Consider the following 20625-nt stretch of genomic DNA (forward strand, 5'->3'; position numbering starts at 1 on the left):
ATTCTGTCAAAATGCCAGTCAGAGTTACATTACTTTGCCTGCACAGTCCCCTTATGATAGTTAGTAAGTGTTGCAAGTATGAAAGCAATAGCTTTAATGCTTAAGGAATAAAATGGACCTAAACACAAAACTTAACCAAAATTGTCAATTTTCTAAGTATAAAAAGGGCACATAATTCTGTCAAAATGCATGCCAGAGTTATCTAAATTTGCCTGCCCAGTCCCCTCATGATAGTAAGTAAGTGTACCAAGTTTGAATGCAATAGCATTGATACTTACTGAGAAAAGTGGAACTAAACGCAAAACTTAACCAAAATTTTCAATTTTTTAAGTATAAAAAGGGCACATAATTCTGTCAAAATGCACGCCAGAGTTATCTAACTTTGCCTGCCCAGTCCCCTCATGATAGTAAGTAAGTGTACCAAGTTTGAATGCAATAGCATTGATACTTTCTGAGAAAAGTGGACCTAAACGCAAAACTTAACCGGACGCCGACGCCAACGCCAACGCCGACGCCAAGGTGATGACAATAGCTCATAATTTTTTTTCAAAAAATAGATGAGCTAAAAATATTTTTTTTGGGGGGGGGGGGGGGATTCTAGGGTGGGATAGTTGGACAGTCTTTCAAAAATAAAATAATAAAAATATATATTTTTGTTTTTTAACTATGTTTCCAAAAAAAAGGGGGGGGTTGGGGGGGTATAGTGTCAGGGTGTGGTCATCAATCAAATCTGATCATAAATAACGAAGTCATGGCAATTGTTGCAAAATTTAATTATTTGACCTTGAAAGTCAAGGTCATTTAAAGGTCAAGGTAAATTTCAACTTGCCAGGTATAGTACCCTCATGATAGTATGAAAGTATTTGAAGTTTGAAAGCAAAAGCCTTGATACTTTAGAAGTAAAGTGGATGTAAACACAAAATTTAACCATATATTCAAAGTTACTAAGTAAAAAAAGGGCCATAATTCTGTCAAAATGACAACCAGATTTATGCAACTTGTTCCGTACAGTCCCCTTATGATAGTTTGTGTGCAATAGCAAAGATACTTTAGGAGTAAAGCGGCCCAAAACACAAAACTTAACGAAATGTTCAATTTTTTAAGTATAAAGGGGCCATAATTATGTCAAAATGCCAGTCAGAGTTACATAACTTTGCCTGCACGGTCCCCTTACGATAGTAAGTAAGTGTAGCAAGTATGAAAGCAATAGCTTTCATACTTTAGGAATAAAGTGGACCTAAACACAAAACTTAACCAAATGTTCAATTGTCTAAGTATAAAAAAGGCACATAATTCTGTCAAATGCAAGCCAGAGTTATCTAACTTTGCCTGCCCAGTCCCCTCATGATAGTTAGTAAGTGTACAAAGTTTGAATGCAATAGCTTTGATGCTTTATGAGAAAAATGGACCTAAACACAAAACTTAACCAAATTTTCAATTTTCTAAGTATAAAAAGGGCATATGATTCTGTCAAAATGCACGCCAGAGTTATCTAACTTTGCCTGCCCAGTCCCCTCATGATAGTGAGTAAGTGTACCAAGTTTGAATGCAATAGCTTTGATACTTTATGAGAAAAGTGTACCTTATAAACACAAAACTTAACCGGACGCCGACGCCGACGCCAAGGTGATGACAATAGCTTATAATTTTTTTTCAAAAAATAGATGAGCTAAAATGATAGATGGTTCAGTGCGAAAGTGGAAAGTGTAAATAATCCACCCCTACATTTTGTTTTTGTATGCCAGTTTGGATACTTTTTGTTTTTCACAAAATAATTTGGAGAACTTAAAATTGACCAATTTTCTAAAGTAATACCCATTAAATGTAATACATTTTTGTGTGGAGGCCAGTTACAGTATAATGCATGAATATTCTATCATAAAAAAACACAACTCAAAATATTGTAAAAAAGCGCTTACATGCTTTAGATTTTTACCGACAATTTTTAGAATTGTTCATCACATTGTATAATTTTTTATACATACTTGTTTACACATGAAACTTAAGATAAGTAAAGATTTCTTTAAAAAAATGTCTGAATATTGCCTCTGCACTCTTTGAATGCTTTCAAATCCAATTGACACTTTGAATAACCCTGGTATGCTACTAAATTTTAAATATTCTGTTATTTTTGTAAATGAAATTATGAGTGGTAATCACTTACGAGAGCTTACTGAAACATTGTTCTGATTATTTACCACTGTTTCACACTGAACCATCACTGCGTTTTATCCAGTTACAGGTTCCAAAAAGCTGGAAAGGGGAGGAGTGGCAGTGTAGGCTAACAATCACTATGCAGAGGTTACGTATCAAACTATACATACAGCGAATATAAACCCATCATCTAGATCCCCATCCTGTGACAAAGAAAACACACAATCTTAATGGGGCAGATTGACACTGTATTAAGAACTGATTTTCTGCCAATGAATATTAAAATGTGCTGTAATACTTGTAAAATTGGTAATACTAATATTAATTAACAATTCCAGATTTGGACGGACAGCACACCACAACATTTTTGCAAATTTCTGTTATTTTATTTTCTTATTTTTTAAATAAAAGAAAAATAATTTGTAAAATGTTCACCATTTAAACTATATTTTTAATTACATAAGAACATAAAGAACATGCCATGAATACTGTACACAGTCACACGCTTATAAATGCAAACCTCTCCTTGTACCCCAGCCCCCATTATTCATTACAACATTCAAATATAGAGATAAAACTAGTGTTGTGTTGAATAAGGTTTTTCAGTTAGGCTTGGAAACCTTTACAAAAAGCCTTGGCACACGGTTCAGGATTTATTGCGCAGCAAATTAGCTTATTTTGGAAAAGGACATGTACAGCCCCAAAGGTATTTAATTCTGGTACTCAAGCCTCTAGTAAACTAATCCAAAAAATAACATCATTCACAGCAGAGCAAAAAACAAACAACCAAACAAACATATTAAGGATGCACGTCATGGTCTATGCGTCACTTACCGCGAATGCTAACGGTCCGGAGCCTTCCATGCCGTTGCCGGTATCGATGAACCCAAACATCTCGTCAACCTACGAGACACACAGACAAACACATATGAGCCTCAGTCAAGGGAAATTGGGTTAAGTAAATGTGCATGATGTGTTGTCCCAGATTAGCCTGCAAAATCTGCACAGGCTGATCAGGGACAACACTTCCCGCCTAAACTGGATTTTCCCTAAGAACAGACTTCTTTAAGTGAAAAATACAATAAAAGTGTAACGTGTTATTCTTGATTAGCCTAAGCAGACTGCACAGGCTAATTTGGGATGACAGTGAAATGCATTTATGGGCATTTTATTGCTACCTTTATTATATCCATTAGATTGTTATTACCCATTCACAGCTTTAAACAATTGGCAAAGATATAATATCTGCACCTATGAAAATCATTTTGTCAAACAAATTGCAAACTTACCATTTGTGAGTCAGAATTTGCAACAACACTATAATTGCACATGGAGTCATTTTGTGAAACCATTTGCAAACTTACCACTTGCGAGTCACTCTTGGGTTTGTTCCTCTCTTTTTCAGCTAAATTTATCTGCTCCACCTTCATCTTTGTGGCCTCCCGTTGCTGTCTTTCAATCTCCTCGGCCTCCCGCGTGATGTTCGCAATACGCTCCTAGAATTGAACATAGGGATATGAGAATCAATCCTTATCACGGCACCAAAATGTCAACATAAGGGTATGAGAATCAATTATAGTCACCACTCTAAAATGTCTAAAACATAAAAGATTGAGACAGCAGTGGCTATTTTACTTATAAGTATTAGCAACATAATATATGTGCCATGATAAAGATGTAAGTTTTATGTGAAGTTCTGTGCAAGGGTGTCACACCATACATTTTTCCAAACAAAAGATGAAAATAGATCAACATTTAGGCATTAGTAACAATCATTTGTGCATCATAAATTACACAAAATTGCAGAGAAGAAACCCCATGTAAACCTTTAAACCTCCCCCCTAGCTGCCTACCTGGTGCAGTCTCTCTGCCTCCTGTTTCGCCTTCTTCTCATTCATCTTCTTCTTCAGCCTGTTCTCCTCCTCCATCTTCATCTGCTCAGCCTCCATGCGCTTCTCATACTGACAGGAGAACAACAGCATGGATTATATATGGGCCTTGTTATGGGAAAACGGGATCTAATGCATGTGTGTTAACCATCGTCCCAGATCAGCATGAGCTGTCAGGCATAGGCCAAGCGGGGAAGACACTTTCCACCTTAACTGGATTTTTGCTAAGAGTCTTACTTCAAACAAAATACAATTATTGCATAAAGAGTCGTTCTTGATAGGCTGATGCAGTGAGCACCTGCTAATCTGAGACCACCCTTAAAGCACATGCATTTAAGCTTTTTTTCCAGAGAGGCTCATTTATAAATTGCAAGTTTCCCTTAATTCCCTTAATTAGGTAGGCAAAGTATCAACTAAATTCAAAATAAAATGCAATGTTAAATCGTACAATATCCTTCATAATTAAATCAATAAACAATTTTAAATCAAGCAATGTCAATATATTCAAATAAGTATGCAATATTTATCACTTGATGCCAATCATATTCAAATTAGTATGCAATTTTGATAATTGTTAAAATTAGAATGATAATCCTACAAAGTATAAGCAATCAATTCATACAGTTTTATGTTGATAATATTCAAAGGCATACAAGTAAATAAGTCTTGCACTTCTACATACTATAAACAACATATCTATTAAGTTTTATGTTGATATGCAGTCAGCACAGGCTGTTCAGGGACGACACTTTCCACATAGACTGGATTTTCATTTAACAGAGAATTTCTTAAAACAAGAAAATTCCATAAAAACTCACAGTGTGGTCCCTGATTTCCCTGTTCTGCACAGGCTAATTGGGGATGACACTTTAACACACCCGCAGTGAACCCATTATCCCACAGAGCCACTCATAATTTTTAGATTAAACCCTTTCCCACTCAGAAGCAAAGTGAAAATGGCTATGTGCAAACAGCATAAAACCAGATCAGCAGTAACTCGCAGTCTGTTCAGTTTTATGCTGATTGCTTCTCATCAGTATCTAAGGGTTGGAAATTAAACCTTTAAATCTTGAATTTAGTAAGAAAGGTCTTTAAATAAATGTATCGTTTTATGGGACTATGAATGCGTCAAAATACGTATCTAAGTGGTAAAGGGTTAACTTAAACCTGTGGCATACCTCTATTCTCAGCCTACGGAACCTCATCCGTTGAATGGCCGAGCGGATGTGAGCCTGGACTTTGATGATTGCCACCATGCGTTGCTGAGCCCACCGACGTATGAGGAACCCTCGACAGTAGCGCTGTACATTGATAACCAGGCTTCGCTGGGCATTGAATCGCGCAGTGAGTTTTCTGGACTTCGCTAGGGCCTGCAGACGCATGTAGCCTTGACGCATCTAGATAGGTAAAAGAAAATATTTTGCATAAAAGAATCCACACCTTTAAATAAAATCATGGAAACGTACATAAAGATTTTGCACAAAAGATTTGGAGGTTTTTAAACGGTAAATACTGTTTCGTAGCTGATAAACACCATTCTTACAAGATGCTCACTGATTTTTGAAGACAAAGAACCAATTCTTTTTCTATTTAAACTTTCTTTATGCTTACATAATTTTGATTTCAACTTGACCTGACCTTAAATTCTGAGGATAATGTGTGAACTTTATTTTATTGTTTTAGAACTAATGTGGGAATGCTATTTGAGAGATTAAACAACATATAATTATGTTAATTGTCAATAGAAAAATGTGTGTGTCTTAAAATACAATAAACAACTTTTATGACTAAAAATACTGTTATCACAAGGCACCCTCAAAAACCAATACTCATATCCAAACTTACATAGCAATGCATTAACTAAGAAAAAAAAGTCTTAAAGGCATACATTAGAAAAATTGATTTAACAAAAATTACAACTTTCAAATCTCCAACAATTTCAAACACTCGGCCATTTAAAGAGCAGAATCTTGTTCTTTTACATAAATGTCTATTAGATGCAAACAACCAATGGAATTACATACAGCCAAGAATCTCTTCCTAGCGGCGTATCCGCGCCATCTTGACTGGATAATTGTGCAGCTGCCACGCATCTTGAGGAAACGTTTCCGCACCGCCCACATGCGTACGCACTTCTGTATGACCGATATCTTCTCAGTGAGTGCAATCTCTCGCCTCTGTTCCAAGAAAGCATCTTGGGCGTCCTGTAAAAAGGCCGGTTTTATTGGTTGAGACAACAATTTAAAAAACATTTAAAGCAAATAAATACGACTGTTTCACTGGTAACCCTTGATAACTTTCAGAAAGTCTGACAATAATTGGTTTTGAAACATGATATTAGAGTCTTTTGGAATGGCGCCAGGGCCCTTTGAATTGTGAAAAATCATGTAGTTTTGATAAGCATCTTGAAATGTGTAATACTTTACAATTGAGAATTAAGCTGTTATATTTACTAAGGTCCAACTAAAAAAGCTAAATAGAAAATACAAATTCAGTTTGTTTTTTTAAATTGTTAAGTTTAAACATAAGGAAGTCTTTTGGTAGAAAAAGATACTTTCTGAGAATGCAAATGGGTCTGAATTTCAGCACCGAACTTGACCAAAAATAATCACTGCAAGCTTAATTCAATCAACAAAAAACCAGAACTCACCTTCAAGAACACTTTAGATCTCCCCAGCTGGAAGTCCATGCCATGCAGCACCTTCTGGCAGATCTTCATGGATGCCGCCCGGCACTCCTCCCTGTGTGCGGGCCCGATTCCCTCCGCCAGGATCCGGTACCGGTCCACAAAGTCGTAGAACGAGTGCCGGATCGGGTAGCCTGCGCGTCGGATACGGATGGTCTCCATCATGCCCGAGTAACGGAGCTGCTTGCAGCATAGCTCCCTATCAAAGTCCTGGAAGGAAATACGGGTATCTGGACACCGGACAGTATTCACCAAACAATTCTGAGACTTATGTCTAAGAATAAGGAAACTTCTTAAAGCTGTTTTATTCCATATATTATTCATTCATGAGTCTAACTTGTAATGTAACACCTCAAATTACATCATTCCTAACTCTTTTCCACTCTGAAACAAAGTGAAAATGGCTATGTGCAATCAGCATAAAACCAGAACAGCCTGCGAGTAACTTGCAGTCTGTTCAGGTTTTATGCTGTTCGCTGCACATCAGTATCTAAGGGTTGGAAATGAAGCCTTTAAAACTTGAATCTTGTAAGAAAGGCCTTAAATTAAATTTAACTCTCTAAGGGACTACAAATGCCTCAAAATACGTATCTAAATGGTAAAGGGTTAAGATATAACAGTGCCCTTATGACATAAGCAGAACAGATCTACATGTAGCCATCTAGATATGCATTTATTCATACTCTGAAGTAAAGTTTCTTGGTTCTAGGTCTATTCTTTATACTTAAGTCTAAGAATGGGTTGGTGAACACCAGTCCAGGGCCCGTATTCACCAACCGATTCTTAGACTTAATAATAAAGAATTAACTTAGAACCAAGAAAAATGTGTTCAGTGTTTGAATATATACAGGCCACCACTGGTGATTATGTCATTAACAAAATGTTCTATACGAAGAATAATATAGATAGAGATGTTTACTGCAGAGTCTGACTCAAAATTACAGAAATTATTAAATATTCTAATTTAAAGACTTTTCTTTATTCTTTGACTTAAGTCTAAGAATGGGTTGGTGAACACCAGTCCCGCTCTTATCATATGAGCCCCTTTTTGGGAAAACTGGGTTTAATGCACGTCTATTTAAGCGCCGTCCCCTATTGGCCTTTGCATGTTGAATAAGCTAATATCTGCAGAAACTGGATTTTCATATAAAAAGGCATTATCTACACACACACAAATCCATAAAAGAGGAAATTGTCATCACTGATCAGCCTGTGCGGACACTTAACCCTTTGCATGCTGGGAAATTTGTCGTCTCCTATAATGTCGTCTGCTGAATTTCTAAAATTAGCATTTTTTTATATTTTTTTTCAAAGAATACTATCAGAATAACAAACAGTTTGGATCCTGATGAGACGCCACGTTCTGTGGCGTCTCATCTGGATCCAAACTGTTTGCAAAGGCCTTTAAAATTTGGTTCCCGCACTGAAAGGGTTAAAGCACATGCATAAAGCAGAGTGTTCCCAGAACACGGCTCAAATATCTGATGAGAAATTTATGAGTTGAATGAATGTTTAGCTGAATAGCAATGATAAACATGTTCTGAATATAACAGACATACAAAAGATTGTCAGGATACGAAAATTATTACTGAATTGAATATATCATAGAGAGATTGGTGCTCTGCAAATATGCTTACAATGTAAGTTAATGTTGTCATCCTTAAAAAAAAGGGACACAGTTTGTACGACTGTTTTGGTCCAAAACAAAGGAAATTATTTAAAACTGACAAATAACACATTCAACATAATCACAATGTAAAGTATTAAGTATCCAGTTAATGGTTTCCCAAACCACATCATTTTTGTTATATTTCAAGGGCTGTGCATGATACAATTGTACTTCATATATAAGTGTTTCACAGATACGACAATTTTGCACTAGATACTTTACATGTCCTTACCTGAGCTCTCTTGAACTCATTGGGTTTGATGCACCTAACAAAGAATGGCTGACAGGCGTTCAGGGTCTTCATAAGGGCCTCCAGCGACCTCTTGAACTGAGCTCCCAGAGTGGGGGGCTTCTTTCTGGTGTCCTGACCCTGGAATATAGAGTATATGTGAGCTGAGTTCTGGGAAAACAGGGCTTAATGCATCTGCGTAAAGTGTTGTCCTAGATTAGCCTGTGCAGACTGGTACGAATATTTCTGCCTAGACAGGAGATCGGTTCGAAAGAGACAATATCATTATAAGCAGAAAGTGTATTCGCTGATTAGCCTGTGCAGACAGTGTCATATTAGCTGAAAGTCTCATCTCAGAAAAGCCTGTGCAGAAAACACAAGCTAATCTGGGTTGACACTTTAAGCAAATGTATTAAGCTAGGTTTACCCAGAGCACAGCTCATGTATAAGAGGTGAGAGTAATATGTTTTCTGCTACATGGTTAGAAACAGAACAGGAGGATCTCAGATGGCCCTATATCGCTCACCTGTGTAATGGGGAGTGTTTTTTTTTTTTTTTTTTTCAACATTTAACATGTATTTTTAGCTCTGTTTACCTACATATGCAGTGGACCAGAACAATTTAAACAACTTTTTAGACACAAAAGTGACTAGGGACACAGAAGTCACCCACCACAATAGCTAACCATGAGCAGGTGAGCTAAAACTATCAGGAAGATAAAATAGGTATTACATATAAAAATATTATGGGTTTCCTGATCTTAATTGATTGGAGCTAATACTTTGCTGCACATAAAGCTTATTGTTAAGAAATCCTTGAATGAAAAGTCTGCCAATCCCCCCACCTCCCAAAAAAAAACAACAAACAAGATGTTTTTGTGAAACACAATGTCCCCCTATATGATGTTTGACCTTGTAGGATGACCTTGACATTGTAAAGGATGACCTTGACCTTTCACCACTCAAAATGTGCAGCTCCACGAGATACACATGCATGCCAAATATCAAGTTGCTATCTTCAATATTGCAAAAGTATTCATAAAAAAAGCGATTTAGGCCACATATATTTGACCTCTGACCTTGAAGGATGACCTTGACCTGTCACCACTCAAAATGTGCAGCTCCATGAGATGCACATGCATGCCAAATATCAAGTTGCTATCTTCAATATTGCAAAAGTATTTATAAAATAAGCGATTTGGGCCACATATATTTGACCTCTGACCTTGAAGGATGACCTTGACATTGACCTTTCACCACTCAAATTGTGCAGCTCCATGAGATACACATGCATGCCAAATATCAAGTTGCTATCTTCAATATTGCAAAAGTATTCATAAAATGAGCGATTTTGGCCACATATATTTGACCTCTGACCTTGAAGGATGACCTTGACCTTTCAAAAGTTATTGCAAAATGTTAAAGTTGGCGCAAACGGACAGGCCAACAGACAGACCAACAGACAGGGCAAAAACAATATGTCCCCCACTACTTTAGTGGGGGACATAATAAGCGATTTGGGCCACATATATTTGACCTCTGACCTTGAAGGATGACCTTGACCTTTCACCACTCAAAATGTGCAGCTCCATGAGATGCACATGCATGCCAAATATCAAGTTGCTTTCTTCAATATTGCAAAAGTATTTATAAAATAAGCGATTTGGGCCACATATATTTGACCTCTGACCTTGAAGAATGACCTTGACCTTTCACCACTCAAAATGTGCAGCTCCATGAGATACACATGCATGCCAAATATCAAGTTGCTATATTCAATATTGCAAAAGTATTCATAAAATGAGCGATTTTGGCCACATATATTTGACCTCTGACCTTGAAGGATGACCTTGACCTTGACCTTTCACCACTCAAAACGTGCAGCTTCATGAGATACACATGCATGCCAAATATCAAGTTGCTATCTTCAATATAGCAAAAGTTATTGCAAAATGTTAAAGTTGGCGCAAACAGACAGACCAACAGACAGGGCAAAAACAATATGTCCCCCACTACTATAGTGGGGGACATAAAAAACAACAACAACACAACAAGAACACACCAAACAAAAAACCAATCTAGAGTCATCAATAAATCTGTTAACAATGTTGCAGAAAAAACAAATTGAATTTCTCTCAATTAAATTCAAGTGTTTTACTGTTTACAGCCTTTACAGGGCTCCAGATAAACACATGCACTGGATAGATATGGATGCCTATACCTGACAAACTTAATTAACAGTGCAGTATATGTGGGTAGAAATTGATTCTAACACACACATTTGAATAAATTTCATAGAATTAACAAAGCAAAATTTTAATGATCGCGTCTTAGCTTTTCAATAGCTCAAAATTGCTGAACTAAATGTCAATTGTCTTACCATAAGGATATCCTGTTTGAATATAGTGACCACGAACTTGTTCCCTGAGTTCTGTATGACCTGTAGAAGGTCACCAGAGAAAGTGTCTCTGTTCTTCTCGAGGAACCCTGTCAGAGAGTGGAAATACAGAGTCACGTGGAGTACAATACTCAGTCATACTGGGTAATTTTATAATAAACAGGGCTTTTTTGGCCGATTTTATAGTCATTATATTTCCAGTTGCAAGTGTCTTTTGTCCCATATCCAATCCCTTTTGCAACTAAAGAAATATATTTTGATGCATTTTTAGTCCCTCAGAAAGTCAAATTTAATTAAAGACCTTTCTTACCAGATTCACATTTTAAAGGCTAGAAATTTACAATTTTGAAATTGTAATATCCATGTTAATAAAATATTAGTATTTAGACTTTACTGCTCTATGTAAGTTTTATCACCAATGACTTAACATGTACATATCATACAATTTAAAATACAATAACGAGTTAATTTACACTACAAATTCCTCATTTTACCGGCATAGATCGCATTCCCAAATTGAAGAGATAAAGCCCTGAGTAATGCTGAGTAATGAAGCTAAAGATGTCAGACTGTATCAACAGTTATAAAATACCAACAAACTGACACTTCCACCTTTAGTTTAATGCTTTTAATTTCACACTAGGACAAAGTGGTTTCCATAAACAAAGTGACATACAGGTTGGACAAAATTGTTGCTTGCTGTTTACCAATACAGAATACAATTATATTTGAGCTATAATTGAAAAGTGAAATATCCATAAGTGGTATTTAATTCCAATATAGCGACTAGCGACCGGGAGGTCACGGGTTCGATCCCTACCGTGGGAGCGTTCTTTAGATTTCCCCCAAAGACACCAAGTACTGGTTCTAGGCCCAGGAAACGGACTCGAGAGCGTTTATATAAGCCTAAGGCTTTCGATGCAATCGAGCTGAAATAAATAGGTTTAAACTAATATAGACCAATCATTTCCATTTAAAAACAAGTATCTAATGATCACCTGGGTCAACTGACCAGAAGCCAAACAAGAGTTGTCAGAAGACAGCACGCTCGACTATTCGAGTGCTTAACAGTATAACGCAAGCCATCATGGAGAGGGGGGGGGGGGTATAATGTGGGTGTGTTGGTCATTTAATTTATGATCTTTCAAAAATAAGGAAAAACAAATTATTTTTTTTTTTTGGGGGGGGGGATGTAAAGAAGTATGCAAAATATGAAAGCAATATGTCAAAGGACATAAAAAATATTTGAGGTGGTACGCAAACTTTAACATAGATTTATCAATAACATGCAGATTTTAAGTATAAAAGGGGCAATAATTCTGTCAAAATGCTTGATACAGTTGTCTGCTCTTGTTTATAGATTGGGGTCATGTTGGTAAAGAAGTATGCAAAAAATAAAAGCAATATGTCAAAGGACATGGGAAATATTTGGGGTAGTACGCAAACTTTAACATTTGCACGCTAACGGGAACGGAAACAGAAACGCCGACGCCCAGGTGAGGAGGATAGCTCCACTATATATATTTCATATATAATAGTTGAGCTTAAAACGTAACACTTTTTAAAATTCTTTGAATTTTTGGACAAAAAATCAAAAGGTACAACACGAAAAATCAAACTAGCTTGGATGTGATTTATTTAAAGTCAGAATTTAAACAAGATATGTGTTGGTCAGAAACACTATGTCCCCTTTTGCGCCACTTTGAAGCTATATATTTGACCTTTGAACTGAAGGATGACCTTGACCTTTCACCACTCAAAATGTGTAGCTCCATGAGATACACATGCATGCCAAATATCAAGTTGCTATCTTCAATATTGCAAACGTTATTGCAAATGTTAAAGTTTGCGCAAACAAACACACAAACAAACCAATGGACAGGGCAAAAACAATATGATCCCACTATAGTGGTGGGGGACATAAAAATCAGCAACAAATACTATTATAACATCAGCTAGCAAGAGATTTCAAACCATCTACAGACCTTTGCTGTCATAGAAGACGACTCCTGCAAAGTGGTTGATGCCGAACACCCGGTTGATGTCAGCCTTCGGTCGCAGGTAGTTCTTGTTGTTCTCATGGGTCTGATGTAGCTTGTTCAACATGGTCTGGTCTGTACCCTGAAATATAACCATTTCATGTTTTTGCATGTTTGGATTTTATTTCCATTTTCATCAAACTATACAAGTCATGGTGTGGTGTTTTAACTATTTTCTATTTTCCAATCAGAGTATTTTCATATATGTGTTGTCCCTTTAAAAGTAATACTTAAGACCTTTCTTATTATATTCAAGTCTATAAGTTTCATTTCCAACCCTTAGATACTGATGAGTAGCAAACAGCATAAAACCTGAACAGACTGTGAGTTACTCGCAGGCTGTTCTGGTTTTATGCTGATTGCACAAAGCCATTTGCACTTTGCTTCCAAGTGGGAAAGGGTTAACCTATTAACCATTCTCCTTGGTAACCTGGTTAGCTTATACTTAGTGTGCATACCCTATGCTGATAACTGACAATTGCCATAATTGAGTCACAGTTAGCATGTGAACTGGCTGGAGGAATCGTTTCATGTCAAATCATCAAACAAGTTTTGTTCCTAGGGCATTATCAGCAGTCTAGTTCTCTACTAACGGACCAAGCAGAACACGGACTTGTAAGTGCTGTTTATAAAAGAGATTAATCCTTAAGTTTTCTAATGATTAATGTTAATTTCTTAATAAACAAGACCTGTGTTTGTTTAACACAATGCCCCCTACTGCGCTTTGAAGCGGCACAGCAGAAATTTTATATACAATTGTTATGTCCAAGGCCTATACCTTTGCCAAAAATCAATGGACCGGAACCAAACTCACACTTCATCTGTAAGTCATTTAGGTAGACTCACATACCAAAAATCAGCTAAATATTTGAAAGTTTTTTGTAAAAAAAAATCTCCAGAAAACAGGTAATATAGGGAAAATTTCTTTATCCTAAGCCCATAACTTTGCACACAAAAATGGATCGGAACAAAACTCAAACTTCATCTGTAAGTCATGTAGGTAGACTCAGATAGCAAAATGATCTCAACATCTGAAAGTGATAAGTCAAAAAAATTCGTACAATGGAATGCCAGACTGCTATATGCCATCTTACCGGCGGCATAACAGATTTACATTATATTTTATTGTAAAAAAAGTATTTTATATTTATTTTCCCAAATCAAATTACATATAACTCAAAACAAACAAAAATAAAACATAAACCAGAGCTCAATCACAAACATAACTGATACCTCATACAGCTTTGTCAGAGGCATAGCAGAAATGGCCATCTTTACACTTCAGGATAATCAAATCCGAAAGATGCATGTAAATATTGTGTGTTGATAGGGTACCTCTTCTCTTATTTTGTAAACATGAGGTCAAGAAATGAGAGATTATATTCATCCATCACATGAAAGTAATAAGAGTCTGGGTTCTTCTTTATAGACACAGCACAATTCACTCAATAAAAGCACCTTAAACCTTACATTCAATTGGCCATTACCCGCTTATCCTTGCCACATGAAAAATAAGTTTGAATGAACCCTCAAAATGATAGATATGCAATGGGGCTACAATAAATAGGCTTAAACTCAAACAGTACCTTTGGAAACTTGCTCTCCTCGTCGACCAGCGAGATGATGTTCATAGGTTTGAGCCCAATGAGATCCAGTGCCTCCTGGTTGTCCACGAACTCTATGTGCTGCCAGTTGATGCCCTCATTGTCATACTCCTCCTGTTCCAGCTTGAAGATGTGCTGCACAAAGAACTGCTGCAGGTTCTCGTTGGCGTAGTTGATGCACAGCTGCTCGAAGCTGTGAACGAGAAACAAAAATATGTGCGTTTACGTTGGAAGATAGAAAATTACAATCAGTGCTTGGAAAACTGGGCTTAATGTATATTGCAGTCCGCACAGGTTTATGCGGAAGGACACAAAGCTGGTAAGGAGAAACAAAAATATTAAATGAGCTTTATTTTGTGAAGACTAGATTTCAACCATTTGCATAAAGAATCTTCCCAAATACGCCTGTGAAGTCCAAACAGGCTAATCAGGAACGGCACTTTCCAACTAAACTGAATATTTGTTGAGAAATGACTTCCTTCAAACAAAAACGCAAATGCATTAAGTCAAGTTTTCCCAGAGCATTGATCAAATTAATATATTTTAACCCTTTGCATGCTGGGAAATTTGTCGTCTGCAAACATGTCGTCTGCTGAATTTCTTAAATTTGCATCTTCTTTGATTTTTTTCAAAGAAAACTATCAGAATAGCAAACAGTTTGGATCCTGATGAGACGCCACGTTCTGTGGCGTCTCATCTGGATCCAAACTGTTTGCAAAGGCCTTCAAAATTCGGTTTCAGCACTGAAAGTGTTAAGTAGCAAAGCTAGCAATTCTAGAAACCTAACAAGATAAAATTCTATTTATACAACAATAACCTACTGAACAAGTATATAATGAACAAACTCAATCATGTATCTAAAACAAGTTTTAAATTATTTTTTAAAGTTTGCATTTGAAAAATCAATTAATACACGAAGAAATCTAAACATATACAGTAATTTATCCAAATTATTTGATAAAACAAACGATGAAGCTAATTTCAAAGCTATAACTAGAGCATTGCAACAATTGTGACTATGATATCCCCTGACTGCTTTAAAAGCAATATTCAAGGGAAATTAACTCTGGAACACTGATCAATAGGAAGTTGCACCACAAACTCAGGACGACAAAAAGACTGACAGAATGAGTAACTCAAACACACCCTTTCCCTGTTTCTTAGAATAATAACCAGGGTCCCAAGCAGGCAACTTTACCTGTTCACATCAAAACTTTCAAATCCAAAAATGTCCAGAACGCCAATGGAGCTTCGGTAATGTTTCGGGTCCGTCTTAGGCTTAAAGATGGCAGTATTGATCTTCTCAACGATCCAGATGAACATTCTACCGTAGATCCCCTTCACAAACGCGTCACGCACATCCATGGACTGGGTTATACCCATCGCGCTAGTCACACTTTCACCTCTCGTCACGATGGTTTTTGTTGTCAGAGCATCTATAAGGTCTTGTCTGTTGAACTGTGAGACAAAAAGTAAAATGACTTATAGTTGTAGTACATGTATTTGTTTAGTGAACTATGTTCGTTATATGGAATGAGGTAGTGTTTGTTTGCATGATTGTGTATGTTGTTTTTACTAAGGAATGGTTGAATATGTAATACGTGCATTTGTTAACAGTTATTTAATAAAGCATGTTAAAGAAATGACGTATTAACCCAAACCCAAACGCGTTTCCCACATGATGGTAGTTACAATAAAAAGGTAAAATGTCATAGTGTTAAAATTATGTTTTTAAAGAAATTGTAAGTTGGAAGTGGCGTTACCAAGAATAATACAAATTGCACATGCTCAACTTCATGTCAAAAGGAACATTGCTTGCAACTTTGAAGAATGAAAGTTAGAAAGTGAAGAAGTACTTTGTATACGGACGGACAGATGGAAAGATATACACATGAATCAGTATGACCTTCTTTTCTATGTTGTGGGGGTTAAAATTATTGATGGATCTGTCATACTAGGAGCCAAAACATTTCATTTGTAGGACCGTGCAATATAAATAATATGCAAACCTCCAGGAGAGAACAGATCTTGTCTATGTGAGAGATGTCCCTAATTTCACTGGCATCGTCTGTGTTGTCCATCTCAATGGCTGAAATCAGGAACACATACACATTAACAGCACAATCATTTTCACAAAATGAAATGCATATTTTATGATAAATTGGCAGTCAAGAAAAAAAATATATTAATATTTCATAAAAAAAGATTTCTGATGCAAATGTTCACAGAATCTTATGTGAACCATTACACTCATAAATTTGAATAAAATAGTAACAAAACTAACAGATACAAAAACTCATAAAAAGACGGATTTAAGGCCAAAACTGTGAAACTGTTCTTTAAACAACAAACTTACTGGTACTCCAGAATGTGCTACATTTGGAAAATCTCACTAGTCAGAGGGTACAAAGCATCCTTACCATTGTACTGTTAGAGTGATGCATCCTTACCATTGTACTTTTAGAGTGATGCATCCTTACCATTATACTGTTAGAGTGATGCATCCTTACCATTGTACTGTTAGAGTGATGCACCCTTACCATTGTACTGTTAGAGTGATGCACCCTTACCATTGTACTGTTAGAGTGATGCATCCTTACCATTGTACTGTTAGAGTGATGCATCCTTACCATTGTACTGTTAGAGTGATGCACCCTTACCATTGTACTTGAGGTTTCCCAGATGCATCCTTACCATTGAACTTGAGGTTTCACAGATGCATCCTTACCATTGTACTTGAAAGAGTGATGCATCCTAACCATTGAACTTATGGTTTCCCAGATGCATCCTTACCATTGTACTGTAAGAGTGATGCATCCTTACCATTGTACTTGAGATTTCCTAGATGCATCTTTACCATTGTACTTGAGGTTTCACAGATGCATCCTTACCATTGTACTGTTAGAGTGATGCATCCTAACCATTATACTTTTAGAGTGATGCATCCTTACCATTATACTTGAGGTTTCCCAGATGCATCTTTACCATTGTACTGTTAGAGTGATGCATCATAACCATTGTACTTTTACAGTGATGCATCCTTACCATTGTACTTGAGGTTTCCCAGATGCATCCTTACCATTGTACTTGAGATTTCCTAGATGCATCTTTACCATTGTACTTGAGGTGTCCCAGATGCATCCTTACCATTGAACTTGAGGTTTCACAGATACATCCTTACCATTGTACTGTTAGAGTGATGCATCCTTACCATTGTACTGTTAAGAGTGATGCATCCTTACCATTGTACTGTTAGAGTGATGCATCCTTACCATTATACTTTTAGAGTGATGCATCCTTACCATTGTACTGTAAGAGTGATGCATCCTTACCATTGTACTGTAAGAGTGATGCATCCTTACCATTGTACTTGAGGTTTCACAGATGCATCTTTACCATTGTACTTGAGGTGTCCCAGATGCATCCTTACCATTGAACTTGAGGTTTCCCAGATGCATCCTTACCATTGTACTTGAGGTTTCACAGATGCATCCTTACCATTGTACTTGAGGTTTCACAGATGCATCCTTACCATTGTACTTTTTGAGTGATGCATCCTTACCATTGTACTTGAGGCTTCACAGATGCATCCTTACCATTGAACTTGAGGTTTCACAGATGCATCCTTACCATTGTACTGTTAGAGTGATGCATCCTAACCATTGTACTTTTTGAGTGATGCATCCTTACCATTGTACTTGAGGTTTCCCAGATGCATCCTTACCATTGTACTTGAGATTTCCAAGGTGAAGCAGTGCAGCCAGTATCTTGAGCAGCTCCCACACCTCCTTGTCACCGAACATGAGCACCTTCATGGCCGAGCGGATGTCTGCAAACTCCACCGCATCGTCACGACCCTCGCATGTTGTGTTTCCACCCTGGGTCAGGTACCTGGGCAAGGAAAACAGACACACAGACTTTTACGCTATTATGCTCACAAAGTTTAACTCTTTACGGGTTAGGTACACATTAGAACAAATTAATAATCTTGGAAGATTGGAATTCAAACTAAGAATCTTCAGATTCGTACTCCAGAACTTTACCACCAGAGCTCCCTGGCCAGTATTTAATCAATGGTCAGTTGTAGATATCATTGACATGCAGTCTCTTTTTCTCTCCGTTGGCAAAATAAATTTGTTGAATTAAGACAGATTGAATATTGGATCTACCCCAACAAACCGTGCTTCATTACTATGTTTTTATTGTCCCCTACCAGTGAAAACGGAGGGGACCTATGGTTTGCGCTCTGTGCGCCAGTCTGTCAATCTGTGTGTCACACTTTTCTGGATCCTGCAATATCTTTAAAAGTTCTTCATATTTTTTTCATGTAACTTGAAAAATGGACAGATGGCAATATGGAGATTATGCACGTCAATTCATTTTGTTCCTACGTCAAGAATTATGGTTGCTATGGCAACAAATAAAAACAAGAGCACCGTCTAAAGGTGAAGGGACCTATCTCAATTTCAATCACAAAGGGCGGAGGGGATGGAGTGGAGGGGGTGTATAGTGTGGGGGTGTGGTCATTTATTACATTTTCTTTTTAAAACGGCAATTTTTTTTTGGGGGGGGGGGGATTCTTGGGTGGGATGGTTGGACAGTATTTCAAAAATAAAATAATACAATACAAAAAAATATCTGTGTTTTTTAACCATGTTTAAAAAAATGGGGGGTATTGGGTTGGGGGGGATATAGTGTCAGGGTGTGGTGGTCATTTATTACATGATCTTTAAGGAAATCTAATCGGGGGGGGGGGATTCGGGGTGGGGGGGGGGGGGGCTTAGAGTTGTTTTGTCAAAGTATCAATCAAATCTAATCATAAATAAAGAAGTTATGGCAATTTTAGCAAAATTTAATAATTAATAATTTGAACTTAAGAGTCAAGATCATTCAAAGGTCAAGGTAAAATTCAACTTGCCAGGTACAGTACCCTCATGATAGCATGAAAGTATTTGAAGTTTAAAAGCAATAGCCTTGATACTTAAGAAGTAAAGTGGATCTAAACACAAAATTTAACCATATATTCAAAGTTACTAAGTCAAAAAAGGGCCATAATTCCGTAAAAATGACAATGAGTTATGCAACTTGTCCTTTACTGTCCCCTTATGATAGTTTGTGAGTGTTCCAAGTATGAAAGCAATATCCATGATACTTTAGGGGTAAAGTGGACCAACCACAAAACTTAACCAAATTTTCAATTTTCTAAGTATGAAGGGCCCATAATTCCGTCAAAATGCCAGTCAAGAGTTACATAACTTTTCCTGCACAGTCCCCTTATGATAGTTAGTAAGTGTTGCAAGTATGAAAGCAATAGCTTTGATACTTGAGGAATAAAGTGGACACAAAACTTAACCAAATTTTCAATTTTTTAAGTAGAAAAAGGGCACATAATTCCGTCAAAATGCCAGTCAGAGTTACATAACTTTGCCTGCACAGTCCCCTTATGATAGTTAGTAAGTGTTGCAAGTATGAAAGCAATAGCTTTGATACTTTAGGAATAAAGTGGACCTAAACACAAAACTTAACCAAATTTTCAATTTTCTAAGTATAAAAAGGGCACATAATTCTGTCAAAATGCCAGTCAGAGTTCCATAACTTTGCCTGCACAGTCCCCTTATGATAGTTAGTAAGTGCTGCAAGTATGAAAGCAATAGCTTTGATACTTAAGGAATAAAATGGACCTAAACACAAACTTTAACCAAAATTTTCAATTTTCTAAGTATAAAAAGGACACACAATTCTGTCAAAATGCATGCCAGAGTTATCTAACTTTGCCTGCCCAGTCCCCTCATGATAGGAAGTTAAGTGTACAATGCTTGAATGCAATAGCATTGATACTTTATGAGAAAAGTGGACCTAAACGCAAAACTTAACCGGACGCTGACGCAAAGGTGATGACAATAGCTCATAATTTTTTTCAAAAAATAGAAGAGCTAATAAAAAAAAATAATATTACTG

At 36.8% G+C, this 20625-nt stretch overlaps 1 protein-coding gene across 6 annotated transcripts in view; it reads right to left on the bottom strand.

Annotated features, from left to right (window-relative positions):
* Window positions 1-20625, bottom strand: part of LOC127833513 (myosin-VIIa-like) — a 111853-nt gene that overhangs the window by 45423 nt on the left and 45805 nt on the right. For 4 of the 6 annotated variants that reach the window (XM_052358801.1, XM_052358804.1, XM_052358802.1 and 1 more), the window contains exons 7-20: window positions 18392-18558; window positions 16677-16756; window positions 15866-16125; window positions 14650-14860; window positions 13010-13145; window positions 11007-11113; window positions 8631-8768; window positions 6694-6939; window positions 6068-6247; window positions 5222-5440; window positions 4008-4115; window positions 3519-3650; window positions 2989-3057; window positions 2325-2357 (exon numbers count right to left, since the gene is read on the bottom strand). In XM_052358801.1, coding sequence (XP_052214761.1) covers window positions 2325-2357; window positions 2989-3057; window positions 3519-3650; window positions 4008-4115; window positions 5222-5440; window positions 6068-6247; window positions 6694-6939; window positions 8631-8768; window positions 11007-11113; window positions 13010-13145; window positions 14650-14860; window positions 15866-16125; window positions 16677-16756; window positions 18392-18558 — 2086 coding nt within the window. The remainder of the gene's footprint in view (window positions 1-2324; window positions 2358-2988; window positions 3058-3518; window positions 3651-4007; window positions 4116-5221; window positions 5441-6067; window positions 6248-6693; window positions 6940-8630; window positions 8769-11006; window positions 11114-13009; window positions 13146-14649; window positions 14861-15865; window positions 16126-16676; window positions 16757-18391; window positions 18559-20625) is intronic. The other 2 variants (XM_052358806.1, XM_052358805.1) reach the window with 1 other exon arrangement.

Source organism: Dreissena polymorpha, chromosome 6 (genome assembly GCF_020536995.1).
Source record: "Dreissena polymorpha isolate Duluth1 chromosome 6, UMN_Dpol_1.0, whole genome shotgun sequence".
Lineage (NCBI taxonomy): Eukaryota > Metazoa > Mollusca > Bivalvia > Myida > Dreissenidae > Dreissena > Dreissena polymorpha.